Raw genomic sequence first — 22,035 nt, forward strand, 5'->3', positions numbered from 1 at the left:
CCGATCGGCACTTTTGCCTCGATTTACTGCTGCAACCCAACCCTGCACTGGTGTGGCCCTCCACCCCGGATTTACTTGAAATGCGTGTTAGTTAGCGTTTGTTGAGGTGTTCTCCGATACTTAATGAACAATATACTTTTTGTTGTCTACGTGCAGCTGTGGTTTCCGTACGATGGTGCACCATCCTACTTCGGTATTAATCTCGTTGAGCACACGAACAACTGTCGTCTTCATCCTAGGAGTAGTAGGAGATTACGTTAGGCGAATCTCGCTCCTGTGTTTTTTTTTTCCTTTGGGTTACTTGAAGTGAAGAACTGACTGGCAGGATTCTGTGTGTCTCACTGTACAACATGCAACACGACTATTTGAGAGAGTGTGGTTCAAATGGCTCTGAGCACTATGGGACTTAACATCTGAGGTCATCAGTCCCCTAGAACTTAGAACTACTTAAACCTAACTAACCTAAGTACATCACACACATCCATGCCCGAGGCAGGATTCGAACCTGCGACCGTAACGGTCGCGGGGTTCCAGACTGAAGCGCCTAGAACCGCTCGGCCACACCGGCCGGCGAGAGAGTGCGGCTCAGTTTTATGCACCATAGTAATGCATACAGTGAGAGTGACACCGACACTCTGAACAGTAACTGTGAACTTAACTATTTTACGTGAGTAAAAACGTTGTTTATATCAATAAAGAAATTAAATGTTTTTCCGACCATTACTTATTTAGCTCAAAGTACTTCGTATGGTACCGTCTACCATTTGTATAGCTTACGTAAGAGGGATGGGACACACTGTATAGACATCATTTGGCTCTGAATTATGATCTGCAATAAAGTAATCAGAACATAATAAGCAGGTGATTTACATTGTATATTTACAAAAAAAATTTTTTTTTTGGTGCAGTAAACAACAGACCATCATCAAGAATAAAAAAAGACATGCGTCCAGTCATGATCATTTGTATCTAGTTCAACGTTCAGAAGACAATGCTTAGACGAATGTCCTACAATTACTGAATTTTTAAATACCTGTGGTTGGTTTTTTGTTTGACAAACTGGTAGTTTTAATACAGTGACATACGTACAGCTGTTGTGCCAAATGCCGGTTTTTCCTAAAATATTTGAACACTATAAGTCATTGTTTTCTTAAAATAAAAAATATATCGTTTCGAAATATATGTTTATAAAACGACACTAAAATTGTCATAATGTCGTATGACTATATGGAACCGTGTATATGTTTATAAACGCCGGGGAACGTTGAAAAAACCGCTCACATTGACTAACATTGCATCGTAGTTTCAAAATCTATGCAAAACAATTAACTGTACTTTTAGTGTATGTGCATTACAATTCATAATATTCCAGACAAAATATTCGTTATGAATCTGTAGAAGCGATAAAGGAGGAGCAGCTGTTAACTGTACGTAATGAAGATCGTTGTGCCCCAAATGTCATCGTAGTGTCATCTCTTTTTATTTTTCTTTGAGAATAAAGCGTTCTAGATCGCCTAATATATTTCTTTATTTATTACGACGTTTCGGCTACCTCTAACATCAGATTCGTAATAAAGTTTAAAGGACCTATTTGTTATGGAATAACATTTTCTGTTGCCATTCGAGATATTCTTTTAATTACTCCCGCACGACGCGTTTCAGGAAATAAGTCTCATCAAGATGAACGTCGTTTCACAACAAAAACGCGCACGATCATGGGAACTGCCGTGAAATCCGTCGTGCGGGAAATGAATAAAAGAAAGTCACCAATAGCAGCAGCAAACGCTATTTTTCAACAAAACACTCTTGTTTTTACACTTGCGGGAGATAACCAGCGATTTATAATCGATAAAATAAAATTAAAATGAAAGGAATATAAACATGAGCGGTGTTAAATCGTACATTGCGAGCGTGCTGAGAACCTCCATTTGCCGAGCCTGTAAGCTGCATGTAAATATGCAACCTAAAGCTAACGATATTTCAATTGAAAGTTATCGGGAAGTTCTGGAAACTGATTAAGAGATTTTTCAGTAAAACTCGATAAAATTTAGCTAGTCAAGAAACAGTTGGGTGACCACAGAAATGGGGAAAGTGGGGAGAAGGAGGGGTGGTCGTCTTTCCTTTGTTCTCAGTCCACGTTCATTTCAACAGGACAGGTGTATACACAGACATACAGGGTGACAGTTATTGAACTATATGAAAAAAATCGTAAATTAGTTGCAAGCTACGGTGCGCACACGCTTTATTCAACATGTAAACGACACTGCAGATATTCGGATTTAGGTTATGACATGTTCGATATGCCTCCCATCATTGGCGATGAGGTGGGCAGACGAATAACGAAATTCTGCTGAAGTGTCGGAACATCTATGCTGTCGATGATCGCCTGAATGGCCGCGAGGGGTAGCCGTGCGGTATTAGGCGCCAGCCACGGTCCGTGCCGCTCGCCGCATCGGAGGCTCGAGTCCTCCCTCGGGCATGAGTGTGTGTGTTGTCCTTAGAGTAAGTTAGTTTAAGTAAGATTAAGTAGTGTACAGGCTTAGGGACCGATGACCTCAACAGTTTGGTCCGATAAGACCTTACCACAAATTTCCAGTTTCTCCTGAATGGCTGTTTCCAGCTAAGCACTGGTTTTGGGGTTATTGCTGCACACCTTGTCTTTAATATAGCCCCACAAAAAGGAGTCGCGTGTGTTCAGATCCGGAGCCGGCCGGAGTGGCCGAGCGGTTCTAGGCGCTACAGTCAGGAACCGCGCGACCGCTTCGGTCGCAGGTTCGAATCCTGCCTCGGGCATGGATGTGTGTGATGTCCTTAGGTTAGTTAGGTTTAAGTAGTTCTAAGTTCTAGGGGACTGATGACCTCAGAAGTTGAGTCCCATAGTGCTCAGAGTCATTTGAACCATTTATTCAGATCCGGAGAACATGGCGGCCAATCGAGGCCCATGATAGTTGCCTCAGGGTACCCCAGAGCTAGAATGCGGTCCCCAAAGTGCTCCTCCACCACAGAAAACTCTCTCCTGCCCCGATGGGGTCGAGCTCCGTCTTGCATGAACGATATCTTGTCGAAATCAGGGTCACTCTGGATATTGAGGATGAAATCATCTTCCAAAATCTTCACGTACCGTTAGGTAGTCACCGTGCCATCAAGGAATATCGCACCGATTATTCCGTGACTGGACATTGCACATCACACAGTCACCCTTTGAGGGTGAAGAGACTTCTCGATTGCGAAACGTGGACTCTCAGTCCCCCAAATCACCAATTTTGCTTATTGACGAACCCATCCAAATGAAAGTGGGCTTCGTCGCTAAACCAAACCGTGCATACTAATTTTCGTCATGCCCCGCGGCCAGCCGTGCAGTTCGAACGTCCTAATGCAAACCGTTCAGAAGTTATGACGATTTTATTTCATATAATTCAATAATTGTCACCCTGTAAGATAGATGGCTCTGAGCACTATGGGAGTAACTTCTAAGGTCATCAGTTCCCTAGAACTTAAAACTACTTAAACCTAACTAACCTAAGGAGATCTCACACATCCATGCCCGAGGCAGGATTCGAACCTGCGACCGCAGCGGTCGCGCGGTTTCAGACTGTAGCGCCTAGAACCGCTCGGCCACTGCGGCCGGCTGTAAGATAGATCCGGACGGCTCTGTTCACAAAAATCACAGTGGTCGCCTGCTCATTAGGGAATTTATTTACATTATTAATATCTCGTTTACAGATTTTGTGTCTTCAGTTGATAAATCTTGTTTACTAGTTTGTATTTTGCATAATTTCTCGGCGTATAGATGAGAAGTGTATTTGTTAAGAAATGTTAAATAGAATATGTTATTTATTTATTTATTATTTGTTTCGGCGCAATGTGGAAGTGGACTGGAGAGACGAGAAGGGTGGCTGCGGCCTAGCAGGAGCGGTCGCAGGCAGGCAGCTTTACACACAGTGTCCGGTGGCCGAGACAGGTTTGCCGGGTCCGGCGTCGGTTGGCGCCATTCACTCGCGCCTGTCCAGCTACTAGCAATCGAGTTCTCCGATGGCTCCTTTTTTGTTTGTTGCAAACAGGTCGGGGCGGACGGTGGCCGGCGCTGTGGGAACGAGTTTAAGTGTAACGCGCCGCTCTGCCGATCGTCGCCAGTTCGCGCGGCGCTCGCCCTGCAGGTAAGTCCAGCTCGCCGCTTCGCGTTTCCACGTTCTCCTCGGTAGCTGCACTCACTCGCAAAACTAGCCGTCTACAGATTCCTTACTGTTGTTTGCCAATCTCGATCTCTTTCCGATATTGACCAACGGACACGAGAGTCGCAATGTTTCACGGGTCAGTTTAGTCAAAGCGTCCCACAAATGTTCAAATATTGCGATAAGTGATGGCAGAGTAAAGCTGTAAGAAAATCGATGAGGTAAACAGGATGTATCACGGTTAGCGGCGAAAACTGACACGGATGAAAGTAGGCCTATACGGTAACAGAACCACAAACGTTCCAATAAACGTGGGTCAACAAAAGAGCCGTTAGCGAGATAATGTCGGATATGTGGTTACTAATGGCCAGTGTCTTCAGTATGCTTAGCAGGGTGGTAACGTGCTCGCCTTCCATGCAAGCGGGCTCGGGTTCGGTTCCCGGGTGGGAGATTTTCTCCGCTCGGGGACTGGGTGTCGTGTTGCCCTCATCCTCATCACCGGCGCTCAAATCGCCGAATGTGTCATCGAATGCAATAAGATTTGCACTTGGTGGCAGAACTTCCCCGACTAGGGGCCTCCCGGCCATCGATGCCATACGCTCATTTCATTTTTCTCTTCAGTATGAAATGTTGCCTACTTGGTGCAAATAATGTATCTGAAATGTAAACTTTTCGACTAACTTCCCATCTAATTCAGCTCAAATTTTAAAATGGTTCAAATGGCTCTGAGCACTATGGGACTCAACTGCTGTGGTCATAAGTCCCCTAGAACTTAGAACTACTTATACCAAACTAACCTAAGGACAGCACACAACACCCAGCTATCACGAGGCAGAGAAAATCCCTGACCCCCCCGGGAATCGAACCCGGGAACCCGGGCGTGGGAAGCGAGAACGCTACCGCACGACCACGAGATGCGGGCCTCAAATTTTACTCACGGCCTACTTTAACAGGAAGTGCAATTCTGCTTCAGTACGTTGCATGTTACAATTTATTGTAGAGTCGTACCTGTACAAGTAGGCACTGTGCTTGTCGTCGTCGTATTTGGACGCAATACTGCACTTGTCTCTTCTGTGACTTACGAATTCTTTCAAAGATATCTGGATCATCTCCTAAGTATTGACTCTACAGTTCGCTCGCCATTTCTCCAACAGTATTAACGGGAGTGCTGTACACTTCACGTTTGAGATAACCTCAGACAGAAAAAAACAGTTCACTGAGGCGAGGTGGTCTCGGAGAGCCACGTGCAGTACCTGCTCGACAAATCCATCTTGGTGCACATTAGCACGTTACACGCCGTCTCACATCGGTGCCACATCCACTCACTCTCCAACCATAGGCCTAGGGGGCAATTTGGACCCAGACAGACGGAGGCTTATTCGAATACATTACATTTCAAACAGAGTTCTAGTAACTAGGACAATACTGCATACTGAAGTAAGAGGTGGTTTGCTACCATACGTTCGCAGTTAACTAGCTAACGGTTCGTTTGCTGACGCATGCTTACTGGTGCATCTTTCCTTCTATTATCGCATACTCCCAACGGTGTCACTTTCCGTTATTTCATGTTATACCCTGTAGCTACAGGTAGCATGGACCAGTCATTTACAAAGGATTTCTTTATATCGTTAAATAGAGTTCGAGACGGGCTCATCTTCAGACGAGGCATGCAGAAGCTCGTAGCTTTTTCTGGCGATAGATGCGGTTTTGCTGTTAACATACCGCAGGCAGCTTCCATTTTAGTTCTTGTCAGTCTAAGAATTATCCACTACTCACGAGTCATTATTATTCCGTAAACGTTTACGTATCAACAGAAACCGATTAACATCTAGCATGTGCTGAGAAACACGAAAAGGTTCGGAACTAGTTACTCGAAACAAAGAAATACGTAGCGATTTAACAGAGTAGAAGGGGCAGTCAAATGAAAACGAGACAGCCGGAAAAAAATTAAGTAAACCGTTTACTAATTTAATTTAAATTTGTGGTAAGATCTTATGGGACCAAACTGCATAGGTCATCGGCCCCTAAGCTTACACACTAATTAATCTAACTTAAACTAACTTACGCTATGGACAACTCACACACCCATGCCCGAGGGAGGACTCGAACCTCAGACGGGGGGAGCCGCGCGAACCGTGAAAAGACGCCCTAGACCGCGCGGCTACCCGGCGCAGCAAACTGTTTACTATTTCAAAAGTAATCGACATAACGGTTAATGTATTTACCCCACTGTCAGACAAGACGTTCAGTACTTTCGTGGAAAAAATAATTGCTTTTGTCTACGGAAAAATGATTGCACCCAAGTGTGCACCTCTTCGTCCAAAGCATATTGGTGGACACGACAGTCTTTCTTCAAGGCTCCAAAAATATGAAAATCGAATGACGAGAGATCGGGACTGCATGTAAGATGTGTAAGGGCTTCCCAGCGAAACTTCTCCAGCTTAGTCGAAACATCCTTGGCAACATTTGGACAGGAATTAACAAAATGTTGCCGCCCGTCAACACTCCTGGACGTTTCGACTTGATGGCGCGCTTCATTTTTGCAAAGTGCGTTAACTGAGCACGCCTGGGTACAATCGTGGTTTCGTAGGCAGCCGAAAACATTTTTCCATGAAGGCACTGACCATCTTGTCTAACAGTGGAATAACATTATTAACAGCTGTGGCGATTACTTTTTAAACAATAAACAGTTTATTTCCTTTTCCCATCTGTCTCATTTTCATTAGACTGCTCTTTTAAAGTTACACGTATCGTCCCACGCTAAGATAACTGCGCAAGAGTGGTGGATTGTTTGAAGAGAGTACATGTTTCGGATTTCATGCAGACGCAATTTTGCTGCGGTGCGGAAAACAGGTGCATTACAGATCGCGAGTGAATTGGTGCGGCAATAGGAAAGGTACTCCAAAGTTGTAGTATACGGCACAGTACGATTCTTGCGGGCAAAATTGCACACAGATTTACTGTGAAATTCTGGCCTAAATGCGATTTCCATCCTTTCGGCTAGCTTAAAGAACATCTTTAAGGAAAGATATTTTTCACAATGAGGACGTTCACACAGCGATTCTCGAATGTCTTTGTGACCAAGGAGCTGATATGTGTTGTCGAGGAATTAAACAATTGGTAAAGCGTTCCAACTGTCGTTTACAGAAGCTTGGTGGCTATGTTGAAAAATAGTGTCATGTACCTATCTGTATCGTTCTGAAGTGCAGTGCAGCATTTAAAGAAGTGGCTTGGCCTACCATGGTAATGTGAAAGTTACTTTTTGAAGTATACTCGCATTTCAAGAGTGGCTGGTCGCAGCTATCCGTATCTGTATTTCACTTAATATACGTACAGTCACTGTGTTCTTCAGTGGCAACGTCCTTGCCGCAGTCGATACACCGGTTTCCGTTTGATCATCGAAGTGGCCGGCAATTGGATGGGTGACCATCGGGGCCGCCATGCGGTGTTGCCATTTTTCGGGGTGCACTCAGCCTCGTGATGCCAATTGAGGAGCTACTCGACCGAATAGTAGCGGCACCGGTCACAGAAAACCATCATAACGACCGGGAGAGCGGTGTGCTGACCACGCGCCCCTCCTATCCGCATCCTCAGTTGAGGATGACACGGCGGTCGGATGGTCCCAATGGGCCACTTGTGGCCTGAAGACGGAGTGCTTGTTCTTCAGTATTCGTAATGGATACTCATAATCTACTAAAGCCTCTTAGCCGGCCGTGGTGGTCTAGCGGTTCTAGGCGCTCAGTTTGGAACCGCGCGACTGCTACGGTCCAAGGTTCGAATCCTGCCTCGGGCATGGATGTGTGTGATGTCCTTAGGTTAGTTAGGTTTAATTAGTTCTAAGTTCTAGGGGACTGATGACCACAGATGTTAAGTGGCTCTGAGCACTATGGGACTTAACATCTATGGTCATCAGTCCCCTAGAACTTAGAACTACTTAAACCTAACTAACCTAAGGACAGCACACAACACCCAGCCATCACGAGGCAGAGAAAATCCCTGACCCCGCCGGGAATCGAACCCGGGAACCCGGGCGTGGGAAGCGAGAACGCTACCGCACGACCACGAGATGCGGGCACAGATGTTAAGTCCCATAGTGCTCAGAGCCATTTGAACCATTTTTGAAAGCCGCTTAACACAATAGCTGCGACCGACGCTGATTCTAGACTTGCACGTCTTAATGCAAGTTATTAGGCGAAAGAACTTGCTCCTCCTCTAGTAGCGGCACCGAGAGAGAAGGCGCCGTAGTTATCGAGTTATCGTATTGTAATCGCATTACGGAGGACAACGGTTCAAATCCCCGCCCACCCATTCACATTTATGTTTTTGAGTGCCTTCCCTAAATCACTCCAGGAATATTCCGGGTTAGTTTCTTTGAAAGGGCTGATATTTTTTTCCCCATGCTTTCGTATTCCGAACTAATTTTCCGTCTCTAAAAAATGGTTCAAATGGTTCTGAGCACTATGGGACTCAACTGCTGAGGTCATTAGTCCCCTAGAACTTAGAACTAGTTAAACCTAACTAACCTAATGACATCACAAACATCCATGCCCGAGGCAGGATTCGAACCTGCGACCGTAGCGGTCTCGCGGTTCCAGGCTGCAGCGCCTTTAACCGCACGGCCACTTCGGCCGGCTTTCCGTCTCTAATCGTCTCGATGTCGGCGGGACGCTTCTGGTATCGTCTTATTATAGGTCGCTGGAACAATGAAGAAATCTAAGTGATCGGAAAGAGGTGCTGGTAATTTGCGTTATAAAACAGAATTGATGAGCTAGCGTACAAATCTATCCGCCTATGCTTACGGCGTTAATATACTGATGGAAAAAAATCGCAACTCCATGAAGGTTTTATGCAACATAAACGGAAGGGGTGTTTTTAATTCTGAAAGATGATTCTACCCAAATTTCACGCCAGTCGCACAAGAGTGGCGTTAGTTGCGCCTCTATGACGATGGAAAGAGATTTTGATTTACATACACGCTGTAACTGTCATGAGAGTTAGCTTTCACTGAGACTGGACGTGTTGAGTTGATATAAATCAAGAATGCTTTAAGGCGGGAAAGACGACATTATCAACACCTCACTGAGTTCGCTCGAGATCGTGGAACAGGGCTACGAGAATCTAGATGTTCCTTCTGCGATACTGCACGAGAATGTACGGTCGCAAGAAGACAGCTCCGGACGGCCACGTGGCACAACCGCGAGGGAAGACCATCGTATTGAGCGTATGGCTTTGGCGCATCTTACGCTTCTGCAGCAGCAATTTTAGCAGCAGTTGGTACCACTGTAACACACAGAACTCCGTTACAAAACGATCACTTCCAGGACAGCTCCGAGACAGATGCCCGTTGCGTGCATTCCACTGACCACAAGCCACCGTCATTTGCTACTTCAGTGGTGTCAAGCGAGAGCATACTGGAAGGCAGGGTGGAGATCTGTCGTGTTTTCTGATGAAGGCTGGTTCTGCGCCGATGCCAGTGATGGACGTCTGTTGATTAGAAGGCCAGTTGACGACCTGCAGCCAACCTGTCTGCGTTTTAGACACACTGAACCAACACCTGGAGTTATGGTCTGGGGTGCGATTTCGTACGACAGTAGGAGCACTCTAGTGGTTATCCCCCGCACCCTGACTGCAAAACTGTATGTCAGTCTGGTGATTCGATCTGTTGTGCCGCCATTCATGAACAGCTTTCCAGGGGGCGTTTCCCAACAGGATAACGCTCGCTCATACACTGCTATTGTAACGCAGATCACCAGATCTGTCTCTAATCCAGCACATATGGTACATCATCGGACGACAACTACAGAGTCACCCGTAAGCAGCATTAACCATCCCTGTATTGGCCGACCAAGTGCAAAAGGCATGGAATGCCATCCCATAAACTTACATCCGACACGTGTATAACACAACACATGCACGTTTTTATGCTTGCATTCAATATGTACCGAAATGCCGGTAGACCTCTAGAAGATCAAAAACTGATGCAGGGACTGGTAACTCACCCTTAGCCCAAACATGAGTAACATGCTGTCCTTAAATTGGTGGCAAAGTACGTTATTGTTTATATTATGCGATTGGTGATCAACCACTGGAAACAGTAACAGTGTTTTGCGTCCAGAACAGTACTAAGTGAAGCACCAGCTAGAACTAGTTCTAGGAAAAGCAGATTCGGAAGAATACGAAGGAAACACAATTCATTCGTGAAAGAAGTAGCTTAGAACACTGTCCTTCGACCGATTCTTGAGTACTGGTCATCCGACTGAGACCATTAGCAGGAGGTAGACAAGATCGGAAGAAAAATGAAAATTTTCGTCACTGGTTCGTTTAACAAGCGCTACTGTGTCTGGGAGATTTATTTCCAACTCCAGTGGTGGAAGCTACGAAAGAGACGTTGTGTTACCGTAAAAATTCAAAGAGCGTCAGTTTTAAGAAAAGTCAAGTAACACGTACTTTCCTCTCAGGTGGATCTCGTGAAATGATTATAGCAGTAAAATCAGAGACACAGCAACTCGCACTAAGGTTTGTCTACTTTCATTCTTCAGGCGCACCAGTTGTAAATGGAACAGTAAAGAGGGAAAACGATAGTGACTCCCTAACTACCCTCCGTCTACATGCTAATGTGATTCTGGGATATAGATGTAGATGTAATCTCCATGGGAGACGCTTTATGAAAGACACTGCACGTGACATACAGGCTTGCTTTTAAGATTCCGAGAGCGTATGTTCCCAGACGAGTCAAGAAACTTACCAGGTATAGAGGTATGAAACCGGAATTTTGCTGCTATAATTACACGTCTGTTCTTTGAAACTGATAAACAATATTTTATCCAAAATAATCTCCATTGCTATTTATACATTTTTGCCACCTCTCCGGCAGGTTATGAATGCCAAGCTAAAAAAGCAGTTCTTCTCTTGAAGCAAACCAGTCAACGAGCCATTTTCGTACATTTTCATACGATTTGAAGCGTTGTTCAGCGAGAGCGAGACCCAGTGATGCAAACAGATGATAATTGGACGGAGCCGCCTCCGGAGGATAAGCCACATGCCCTAGTGTTCCCCAACTGAGCGCCTTGACCGTTTCCCTGTGTGTGATGGGGCGTTATCATGGGACAATATCACTGTGTGGCCTTTTTCCACATTCCGGTCGTTTTTCAAGTAATGTTCGATTTAATTCGATTATTTGCTCTTGATAGAAATCAGTGTTAACGGTTTTAACATATTTTAGCAGCTCATAATAGGTGACAACCTTCTGATCCCACCGCCGGCCGCGGTGATCTCGCGGTTCTAGGCGCGCAGTCCGGAACCGTGCGACTGCTACGGTCGCAGGTTCGAATCCTGCCTCGGGCATGGATGTGTGTGATGTCCTTAGGTTAGTTAGGTTTAAGTAGTTCTAAGTTCTAGGGGACTGATGACCACAGCAGTTGAGTCCCATAGTGGTCAGAGCCATTTGAACCATTTTTTTTCTGATCCCACCAAACACAGAGTATTTTCTTCTTTCCAAAGCGACTTAGTGTTGCAGTGGATGTCGATGGTTTGACTTGGTTCACCCATGCTTTACGACGCTCAGGATTCTCAAAACATGTCCATTTTTCATCATCTGTCAGTAGTCGATGGAGAAATTTTCGTATCTGGCGAGCAGCATTTCACAAGTGATCTTCCGATCTGCTTGTTGTCTTTCATTCAGTTCATGCCGAACCCATTTCCCACGTTCTGCACCTTTGCCGTAGCTTTCAGCCGAGGAGAAACGGCTTTCTGCGTCACATTCAATTCTTCCGCGAGTTCCTTTTGAGTTTGAGTATCAACTTCATCCAATAAGGCCTGCAATTCGTCGCCTTCGAACTTTTCGGTGGTTTCCCACACTCGTCATTTCTCACGTCAATATCACCACTGCCGGCCGGGGTGGCCGAGCGGTTCTAGGCGCTTCAGTCTGGAACCGCGCGACCGCTACGGTCGCAGGTTCGAATCCTGCCTCGGGCATGGATGTGTGTGATGTCCTTAGGTTAGTTAGGTTTAAGTAGTTCTAAGTTCTAGGGGGCTGATGACCTCAGATGTTACGTCCCATAGTGCTCAGAGCCATTTGAACCATTTGAAAATCACCACTTTTGAATTTTTTTAACCATCCAAAACACTGTGTTTGCCCAAGAGCACGTTCGCCGAAAGCTCCGACAAGCATTCGATGCGATTATAACAGAAAACCAATTCTGTCCGCAAATCGTAGTTCGTAGGCGCAGAACTCGACATGTTTACGGTTCAAAAAAATGGCTCTGAGCACTATGGGACTCAACTGCTGTGGTCATAAGTCCCCTAGAACTTAGAACTACTTAAATCTAACTAACCTAAGGACATCACACACATCCATGCCCGAGGCAGGATTCGAACCTGCGACCGTAGCAGTCGCACGGTTCCGGACTGCGCGCCTAGAACCGCGAGACCACCGCGGCCGGCGACATGTTTACGGGTTTGAAAGAGATACCGACGTATGGGACTTGGGCTACTGTGTGCTGAAATTCGTTGTCAGCCGCTACAGGAAGTAGATGACGCTGCAGATGCGGTCTCACGGGTCTTGCAGTGACGGCTAGCACCATGTGTAGGGAAATTCCCGTTTCATATTTCTACACCTGGTATTCCTCTCACGTACCAGCAACGTGATTTTAGCTCCACTGCGTTTATTGGTACCTGCATTAATGTCGTGAAACAGTGCTGCGGCCCTTTGAGGCATTTGTGGGCTCCATTGAAAAGTGAAACTAATTTATAGATACTTCAAATGAAAATTGCTGAGAAGCTTTGGAAATCGGTTACGAGTAATGCTCGTGTAGCTTTCACCCATGTTCATTCTAGCTCCACTGTATGGAACTTTTCCAAAACAGACGACGTGGTGCGCGAGATCTAGTGCAGTTTCTTCATGTAACGCGAAAGCTTATACAGAATTAATCGAATTATAAAATTCATAGAGCCTTTCTAATGATTAGTATCTTGTGCATAGATTGACTGCTGACCTTAAACATAAATGAGTATAACGTGGAGTATATAAATAGACGGAACGGTCCTGTACCGTGTAACTACGCAATCAGCGACGAATCTCTGGAATCAGTTACAGATTTCGAGTATCTAGGACTACCCGCTCGGAGTGTTTTAAGGTGGAATGATTACATAACTCCAGTGGTGGGTAAGGTAGATTACAGACTGAGATTAATTGGGAGAATCCTAAGGCAGTTTGATCCAAGCATTTTAGTCCATCTGGACCTTTAATAAGTTAGGTTAATGGAAAACATAGAAAATATTTTAAAAAGAGCTACACGGTTTGTTTGCTGAACGTGATAGTACCACATGTTTGACAAACACCGGAGGAAGACGCTATTAAAACGTCGTAGTGCAGCGCGGTGAATCTTACATACTTCGTGTAATCACAATTACGATCCACACAAAGTCAAGAAATATACTAATTTCTTATCGTGTTGTCGTTGATGTCATCTTCAGTCAAATGATTGGTTTCATACTATGCTATATGGTATGCAAGCCTCTCCATCTCTCCATAACTGCCAGAAACTAGATCTGTTTGAATTTGCTTGCTGTAGTCAAGAATGGCCCTCCCCCTACAACTTCTAGCTCCAGTTTGTCCATCCAGTACCAAACTGACGATTCTTTTATAGCTCAAGAAGTATCCTATCAACAGATCCATTATTTTAGTCAAATTGTGACTTAAACTTCTTTTCTCCCCAGTTCGGTTCAGTACCTATTCTTTAATTATCCTATCTGGCTATCAGGTCTTCACCATTAATCTATCACAACGTTTCGAGAGATTCTTGTCTTTTCTTGTCTGAACTATTTCTTCAGCGTACATTGGCGTAATGACCACGGCTATTAACTTACAGAACTTCGAGCTCTTATAGGGAGTTACCGACAGTGTTTCTTCCCGCGAGCGGAATGGGAGTGAGATGATACTGGTTCACGCAGTACGCTCCACCATACACCGTTTGGTGGTTTGCGGCGTTCAGGTGTGGATACATAAACTGCAATATGGAACCACGATGGAGCTGTCTTCATAAACTAACTGCGTCCGGAAATGTAAGTCACGGTCATTTGAAAGCGACTTCTAGCTCAGCTTGAACTATATGAAGCAAGAAATTGGTCGTGTTGTATGTAAAAGAGCCTCGTTCGTCAAGTCGTAGCCGCCGTGCCCGTTCGCACGGTACCGAGGTCGAGTGGTGAAGGTACCTCAGTACCATGACGACCAATAGTCGTGCAAATTCCGCAAGGGAGCAAGACCACGCTTCCTCGCGCGTGCGCTACCCGGAAGCGCGCCCGTCTTAGCCATCGATCGGATTCCCTCAACTGCACGGCTGCCTTCCCTTTCGCCCATTGAAGGCTTTTAACTAATAGCCTCGTAATGACCTCTTCCTAATCGCTCGTGTGAGATCTCTTTGGCACCTCAGTACCACACTTTCACTCTGACTCTAATTAATAAAATTTTCGCAGCCTCACGCCGTGTCATTCCGCGATAATATCTCGAGCTTTCGGAGAATACCCACCTCGTTACGAATGAACATTTCTAACGGCTGTGCCTCACGAGCCTACTGATTCCAGTGGCCGTCGTCACCGTTGCAGAGCGTCCAGACGGTGGCCATTTTCTCGTGCGCTACACCCGGCACACTGGTACAATAGCGAATGCGTCACAATTGTTTTGGCGCATGTAATGAGCGCATCTGCTCTATAGCTTCCGTACGTTCCCCGCAGTACCTTCTCAATCAAACGTCACTGCAAGATTTGGGTATTCAGCTAGGAAAACAGTTAATTAGACATGATGGACGACGGGGAGATTTATCCAGTGAATGGGCGGGGAGACTTTAAAATTGCCATTCTTCATACAAACGTGCTGGCCGGTGTGGTCGAGCGGTTCTAGACGCATCAGTCTGGAACCGCGCGACCGCTACGGTCGCAGATTCGAAACCTGCCTCGGGCATGGATGTGTGTGATGTCCTTAGGTTAGTTAGGTTTGAGTAGTTCTAAGTCTAGGGGACTGATGACCTCAGAAGTTAAGTCCCATAGTGCTCAGAGCCATTTGAACCATTTTTTAATACAAACGTCGCCTATGTAGTTAGAACATCTTGATTTTGTACACGTGATGCTCTGCACAATGTCTGAAACTGATTTGGTGATTTCCACGGTCTTACACAAAGGCCAGTCACATAAGTGCGACCACCGCCTATGTTCGACGTGAACGTACAGTAGCCACTCACAGACTGCGTGACTGGGGGAAGCGAAAAACAGTGCAGTCGTTCTCGTACTGAGGAAACGGAGAGATTTATGTGTCTTCCAAAAGTGCATGATCGTTGGATTTCGAGCCGAGGGTGGAAGCATTTCCGAAACGGCAAAGTCTGTAAACTGTTCGCTTGCCGCCGTGGTTAAAGTGTACCGTGCATGGCAAAGTGACGCTGTCCAAAACCGGCCCAAGGCAACTGTGGTACGCCACGGGCCATAGATGACAAGGGTGAACGGCGGTTGCGGAGATGTGTACGGGCGAATAGACGCGCAACTTTTAAGCAACTGGCCGCACAGATGAGCCAAGGGGCTACCAACACTGTCTCCTCAACGACCATTCAGCGAATGTTGCTGCGTATGGGCTCCGCAGCAAGTGTTTGGTTCAAATGGTTCAGATGGCTCTAAGCACTATGGGACTTAACATCTGAGGTCATCAGTCCACTAGACTTAGAACTACTTATATCTAACTATCCTAAGGTCATCACACACATCCATGTCCGAGGCAGGATTCGAACCTGTAACCGTAGCAGCAGCGCGGTTCCGGATTGAAGCGCCTGGAACCGCTCGGCCACAGCGGCCGGAAAGCGTCTGGTTCATACACCCATGCTGACTACTGTTCGTCGGCAACGAAGACTGGAATTTGCGTGCCAATACCGAAACTGGACGTCCACTGACTGTCGACAGGTGGCCTTTTCAGGTGAACCATGTTTTATGATACATCGTACTGAAAGCAAACAGCCTGCAAGTATCATCGGAAGGGCCCAGTCCGGAGGGGGAATCATTACGGTCTGGGGAACGTTGTCGTGGCATTCCGTGGGTGATCTCGTCATTGTAGAAGGTACAATGGATCAACACAAGTATGTATCTATCGTTGGAGACCATGTCCACCGCTACATGCAGTTTGTTTTTCCTCGACATGATGGCACCTACCAGCTGGGCAATGCAACGTGCCACACAGCTCGCAGTGTACGCGCGTGGTTCGAAGAGCGCCAGGAAGAGTTTTTGTACACCCCAGGCCACCAGACTCCCCAAATTTACACCCTGTCTACAATCTGCGGGACCACCTCGATTATGATGATACATGCAGGATGTTAGGAGCATAGGTGAAGGTATTTTTATTGATGGCTGAGGACAGTGTACATGAGTATTTACTTCGTTTGCAGGCTAGTAATTATATGTTAGGAGTAATATGTTTTTAGGTTGTTTAGTACCTACAAGTAAATGTGGCAAGAGCAAGCCATTAATGATTATTTTTCACTCTGCAACAGGTCAGGCGTTGATGTTTGGATGCAAAAAGGGTATTCTATACTGACAGCGGTAGTCCACTTAGTGGTGTAGTTACGACGGTGCAGAAAACATCAGGCAGTAAATTATGTGACGTGTTTGTGGAAATACTGTTAGACACAGGGAAAAATCACCTAACACACTCAAACTGGTACATATGAAAGTACGAAAGTCCAAATCGGTAGCTGAGGGGGCACGTGTTCGATTCCCGGCCGGGTGGGAGATTTTGTCCGCTCGGTGACTGGATGTTGTGTTGTCCTTACATTAGTACCGTCATTATTGAAACGAAAGTCACCTAAAACACACTGTCGTATCGTCCTTCCACTACTAAGCTGCTTGCATGGGCACGAACCGAAAGACCATTAATAAAATTGAAAAGAAGTTACTAATGCTCACAATATCTCTACTTACACACTTAAAACCTTGAATATAAAATAACATGACATTTTTTAAACGGATAGTGTACATCTTTGGGTAGGATACGGATACATTTGACTCAGTTTCTAAAAAGATTAAGGCTTGCGACGGCACTTCGCTACCTCGATATCGATTGTTCACGTCCAAGTTTGCGCTAGTAATTTCTTTCTTGAATGATTCCCGAGCGTAACTTCGAATATTGTCGTGGAAACTGCGCAGCATTTCAGCGAGGCAGTAGGTCGTCACCTTCATGGGATTGTTCCCACAATTACATACGAGAAAGACGAGCAGCTGCCTCGTTGAAACATTGTGCAGTTTTTCAAGACAGCATCCGACGTTAAGGAGAAGCTGTTACGCGGAAAAGCGTGAAACAGCATACTAATTTCATTTCTGAATACAAAGCGTGCCTACCGGCCGGGGTGGCCGAGCGGTTCTAGGCGCTACAGTTTGGAAACGCGCGACCGCTACGGTCGCAGGTTCGAATCCTGCCTCGGGGATGGATGTGTGTTATGTCCTTTAGGTTAGCTAGGTTTAAGTAGTTCTAAGTTCTAGGGGACTGATGACCTCGGAAGTTAAGTCCCATAGTGCTCAGAGCCATTTGAACCACTTTGAACAAAGCGTGCCCGTGTTCGTTCCTGTAACTGCAAAATACGTTAAGGAAGAACCATCCCAGCTTTTGTACTAAGCGATTTCGAGAAATCGCGGAAATCCTAACTGTGGTTGGTCGGATGCAAGTACCAGCTTTCGTTTTTCTGCGCTAACCCGCTGGGGCAAATTACACGAGATCGGTTCTTAGTATCTACGAAGTTTGTCTACATTTCATTATTTTTCTCGTGTAATGAAATTTTTCTATGTCTGTATTTTCAGATGTACAGAAATAATAGAATAATATGACAATTGTCTTATACGTTTCTGTGCTATATGGCTGCGCGGAGTGGCCGCGCGGTTAGAGGCGCAATGACTGAACGGCCACTCCCGTCGGAGGTTCGAGTCCTCCCTCGGGCATGGGTGTGTGTTCTGTTCTTAGCATAAGGTAGTTTAAGTTAATTTAAGTAGCGTGTAAGCCTAGGGATCGATGACGTCGGCAGTTTGGTCCCTTAGAAATTCACACATATTTGACCTCTCTTTTTTTTTATGATTGTAGCGTCTGTGACTAGAGACTGTTGAGTTTCTTCGCAACGCTCTCGCACTTACTAAACGATCCCGTGACGAAATGTGCCGCTCTTCTTTGGATTTTCTTGTTTTGCTCTATTTTTCCTACCTGTTTATGGTCCTAGACTAATCAGAAATACTCGAGAATTGGTCTTACAAATGTTTTGTAAGCAAATTCTTTCACGGATGGATTAGGTATCCTTAAGGCTCTTCCAGTGAATCTGAACCTGGTAACTGTATAGTACAACTAAGGCGCCAGCCGCAGTGAAACTAACATCTCTAGTGAAGTGTGTATCGACCAGAAGTTAAACGTTCCATATTGCATTGTAAGTTACTGTAAGTCATTGAGTGAGAAGTCCGCCTGCTTAGCTGGCTGGTAACCTGCTTGCCTCCCGTGCAAGAGGGCCCGGGTTCGATTCCCGGCCGGGTTGGAGATCTTCTCCGCTAGTGGACTGGGTGTTGTGTTGTCCCCATGACCGGCACGCAAGTTGCCCAATGTGGCGTGGACTGCAATAAGACTCGCACTTGGTGGCCGAACGTCCGTGGATGGGGCCTCCCGGCCAACAACGCCATTCGCTCATTTCATTTTTATTGAGTGAGAAATCTATGTGGTTTTCACTCCAGAGAAAGGTTACGTAGCGATACATTTCCATCCAGTAAAGCATCCGTTGACTTCAAACAAACCTTTGATTGGATGTCTGATGTCTCTTTATACGCGGTCGGCAACTTTGGGGAAATTAGCCTACTTCGGTGCAGTCAGCCGCTCCTGGTGTAGTGGTCAGTCGGCGTTCTGTGGACACGGATCACGTCTGAGGCTGCCTCCCTGCTGTTGGGCACACCGTCTTCAGCTAGCTCTCCTGAGGCGCCAGACTCTTGCCGAGGAAGTGGAAAATTATCACGTACAGTCGCATACCCACTGATTCCATATCCGCCCGACCAGTGGCAGCAACGATATCGAGGAAAGATAAACCACAGCCTCGAGGGACCTCAATACAGCCGCTGTGGAATGCTGACATGTGCTGATAAGAAACTTCCTGGCAGATTAAAACTGTGTGCCGGACCGAGACTCGAACTCGGAACCTTTGGCTCGGTAAAGCACTTGCCCGCGTAAGGCAAAGGTCCCGAGTTCGAGTCGCGGTGCGGCACACAGCTTTAATCTGCCAGGAAGTTTCATATCAGCGCACATTCCACTGCAGAGTGGAAATCACATTGTGGATGTGCTGGTAAATTTCTCTTCTCACACAAGGCATAACGCGATCTACACTATCTGATCAAAAGTACCGTAGCACCTATTACTACACCTTAATATGATCTGAGTCTAGCCTTCGCGTTTATGACGACTTGAAGTCTGATGGAGACACCTTCACTGAGGTGTCTGAATGTCTGTGGAGGGTTGACAGCCCGCTCTTCCACAAAAACCGAAACCAGACAAGGTAGTGATGTTGTACGCTGAGGTATCGAGAGAAGTCGAAGTTGTAACTCATCCCAGAGGTGTTCCATTGCGTCCAGTTCGGAACTCTGGGAAGTTCAGTCAATTTCGTGAAATTGCCAAACCATTGCCTTAGAGCTGCTGGTTTATGACATGGTGCTTTGTAATGTTGATACAACCATCGTTTCCGGACTGTTCCTCTACTGTGCACAGTGCACACTGCTGCAAAAATCCTTCCGCATTTAGCCATTTAGCGTTTTCTCAACCATAATTATTGGACCACACTCTAACCACGACAAACAGTCCCATACCGTAGTATAAACACCTAATCTGTACTTCACTGCTGGCACTACACTTGATGACAAACAGCGTTCTCCAGGCACTCGTCAAGCCCAAACCTTTCCATAGTATTGCTACAGGGTATAGCGTGAATCGTCACAGAAAATCCCTCATTTCCATCCATTATTCAGTGGCGTCCCTCTGTACACCACCTCTACCGTCGTTTAATATTGGCTACAGGAACGTGCGGCTTATGTGGAACTGCTCAACCATGTACCCCATTCCTTGTAAGCCCCTACGCACATGCCGGCCGAAGTGGCCGTGCGGTTAAAGGCGCTGCAGTCTGGAACCGCAAGACCGCTACGGTCGCAGGTTCGAATCCTGCCTCGGGCATGGATGTTTGTGATGTCCTTAGGTTAGTTAGGTTTAACTAGTTCTAAGTTCTAGGGGACTAATGACCTCAGCAGTTGAGTCCCATAGTGCTCAGAGCCATTTGAACCATTTTTTGAACCCCTACGCACAGCCATTGAGGTATCTGGACTTCTGGTAGCACGATGGCAACCAGGAGAAATTCCTTCCATTCATTGCATGAGGTTATTTACAACCACCATGACAGCCCTTGTTAGTGCACGAGGACTGCCTGGTCTCGGTTTAGATTTGGTTGTTAATTCGCGTTTCCACTTTACTAACAGTCGCCTTGGACAGCTTCAGAAGAGTTGAAATTACCATTATCGATCTGGTATTCAGGTGATATCCAGTAACTACACACACCAAAAACAGTTTTGTATCACCTCGGTTCCGAGTTCCGGAACCTGTACAGAAAACTAACTGGAATAAACATCATTTCCGCCCTTTTTATTGCTCATGAAAACCACACATTGCATGTTGTACCACCATACAGCGAGACCTTAAGAGGTAGTGGTCCAGATTGCTGTACATACCGGTACATCTAATACCCAGTACCACGTCCTCCTCCGTTTATGCATGCCTGTATTCGTCGTGGCATACTATCCACAAGTTCATCAAGGCACTGTAGGTCCAGATTGTCCCACTCCTCAACGGCGATTCGGTGTAGATCCCTTAGAGTGGTTGGTGGGTCACGTCGTCCATAAACAGCCCTTTTCAGTCTATCCCAGGCATGTTCGATAGGGTTCATGTCTGGAGAACATGCTCGTCACTCTAGTCGAGCTATGTCGTTATTCTGAAGGAAGTCATTCATAAGATGTGCACGATGGGGGCACGAATTGTCTTTCATGAAGACGAATGCCTCGCTACTATGCTGCCGATGTTGTTGCACTATCGGTCGGAGGATGGCATTCAGGTATCTTACAGCTGTTACGGCGCCTTCCATGACCACCAGCGGCGTACGTCGGCCGCACATAATGCCACCCCAAAACAGCAGGGAACCTCCACCTCGCTGCACTCGCTGGACAGTGTGTCTAAGGCGTTCAGCCATACCGCGTTGTCTCCAAACACGTCTCCGACGATTGTCTGGTTGAACGCATATCCGACACTCATCGGTGAAGAGAACGTGATGCCAATCCTGAGTGGTCCATTCGGCATGTTGTTGGGCCCATCTGTACCGCGATGCATGGTGTCGTGGTTGCAAAGATGGACCACGCCATGGACGTCAGGTGGGAAGTTGCGCATCATGCAGCATATTGCACACAGTTTGAGTCGTAAAACGACGCTCTGTGTCTGCAGGAAAAGCATTATTCAACATGGTGGCGTTGCTGTCAGGGCTCCTCCGAGCGATAATCCGTAGGTAGCGGTCATGCACTGCAGTAGTAGCCCTTGGGCGGCCTGAGCGAGGCACGTCATCGACAGCTCCCGTCTCTCTGTATCTCCTCCATGCCTCACAACGTTGCTTTGGTTCACTCCGAGACGCCTGGACACTTCCCTTGTTGAGAGCCCTTCCTGGCACAAAGTAACAATGCGGACGCGATCGTACTGCGGTATTGACCGTCTAGGCATGGCTGAACTACAGACAGCACGAGCCGTGTGCCTCCGTCCTGGTGGAACGACTGGAACTGATCGGCTGTCGGA

The 22,035-nt window shown here is 46.4% G+C and overlaps 1 protein-coding gene across 1 annotated transcript in view; it reads left to right on the top strand.

Annotated features, from left to right (window-relative positions):
- LOC126249495 (uncharacterized) overlaps nt 1-22,035 on the top strand; it is a 346,047-nt gene that overhangs the window by 226,476 nt on the left and 97,536 nt on the right. The window contains exon 3 of the mRNA XM_049951147.1: nt 4,062-4,157. Within this exon, the coding sequence (XP_049807104.1) occupies nt 4,062-4,157 (96 nt within the window). The remainder of the gene's footprint in view (nt 1-4,061; nt 4,158-22,035) is intronic.

The sequence above is a fragment of the Schistocerca nitens genome, chromosome 3 (assembly GCF_023898315.1).
Source record: "Schistocerca nitens isolate TAMUIC-IGC-003100 chromosome 3, iqSchNite1.1, whole genome shotgun sequence".
Taxonomy (NCBI): Eukaryota; Metazoa; Arthropoda; class Insecta; order Orthoptera; family Acrididae; genus Schistocerca; species Schistocerca nitens.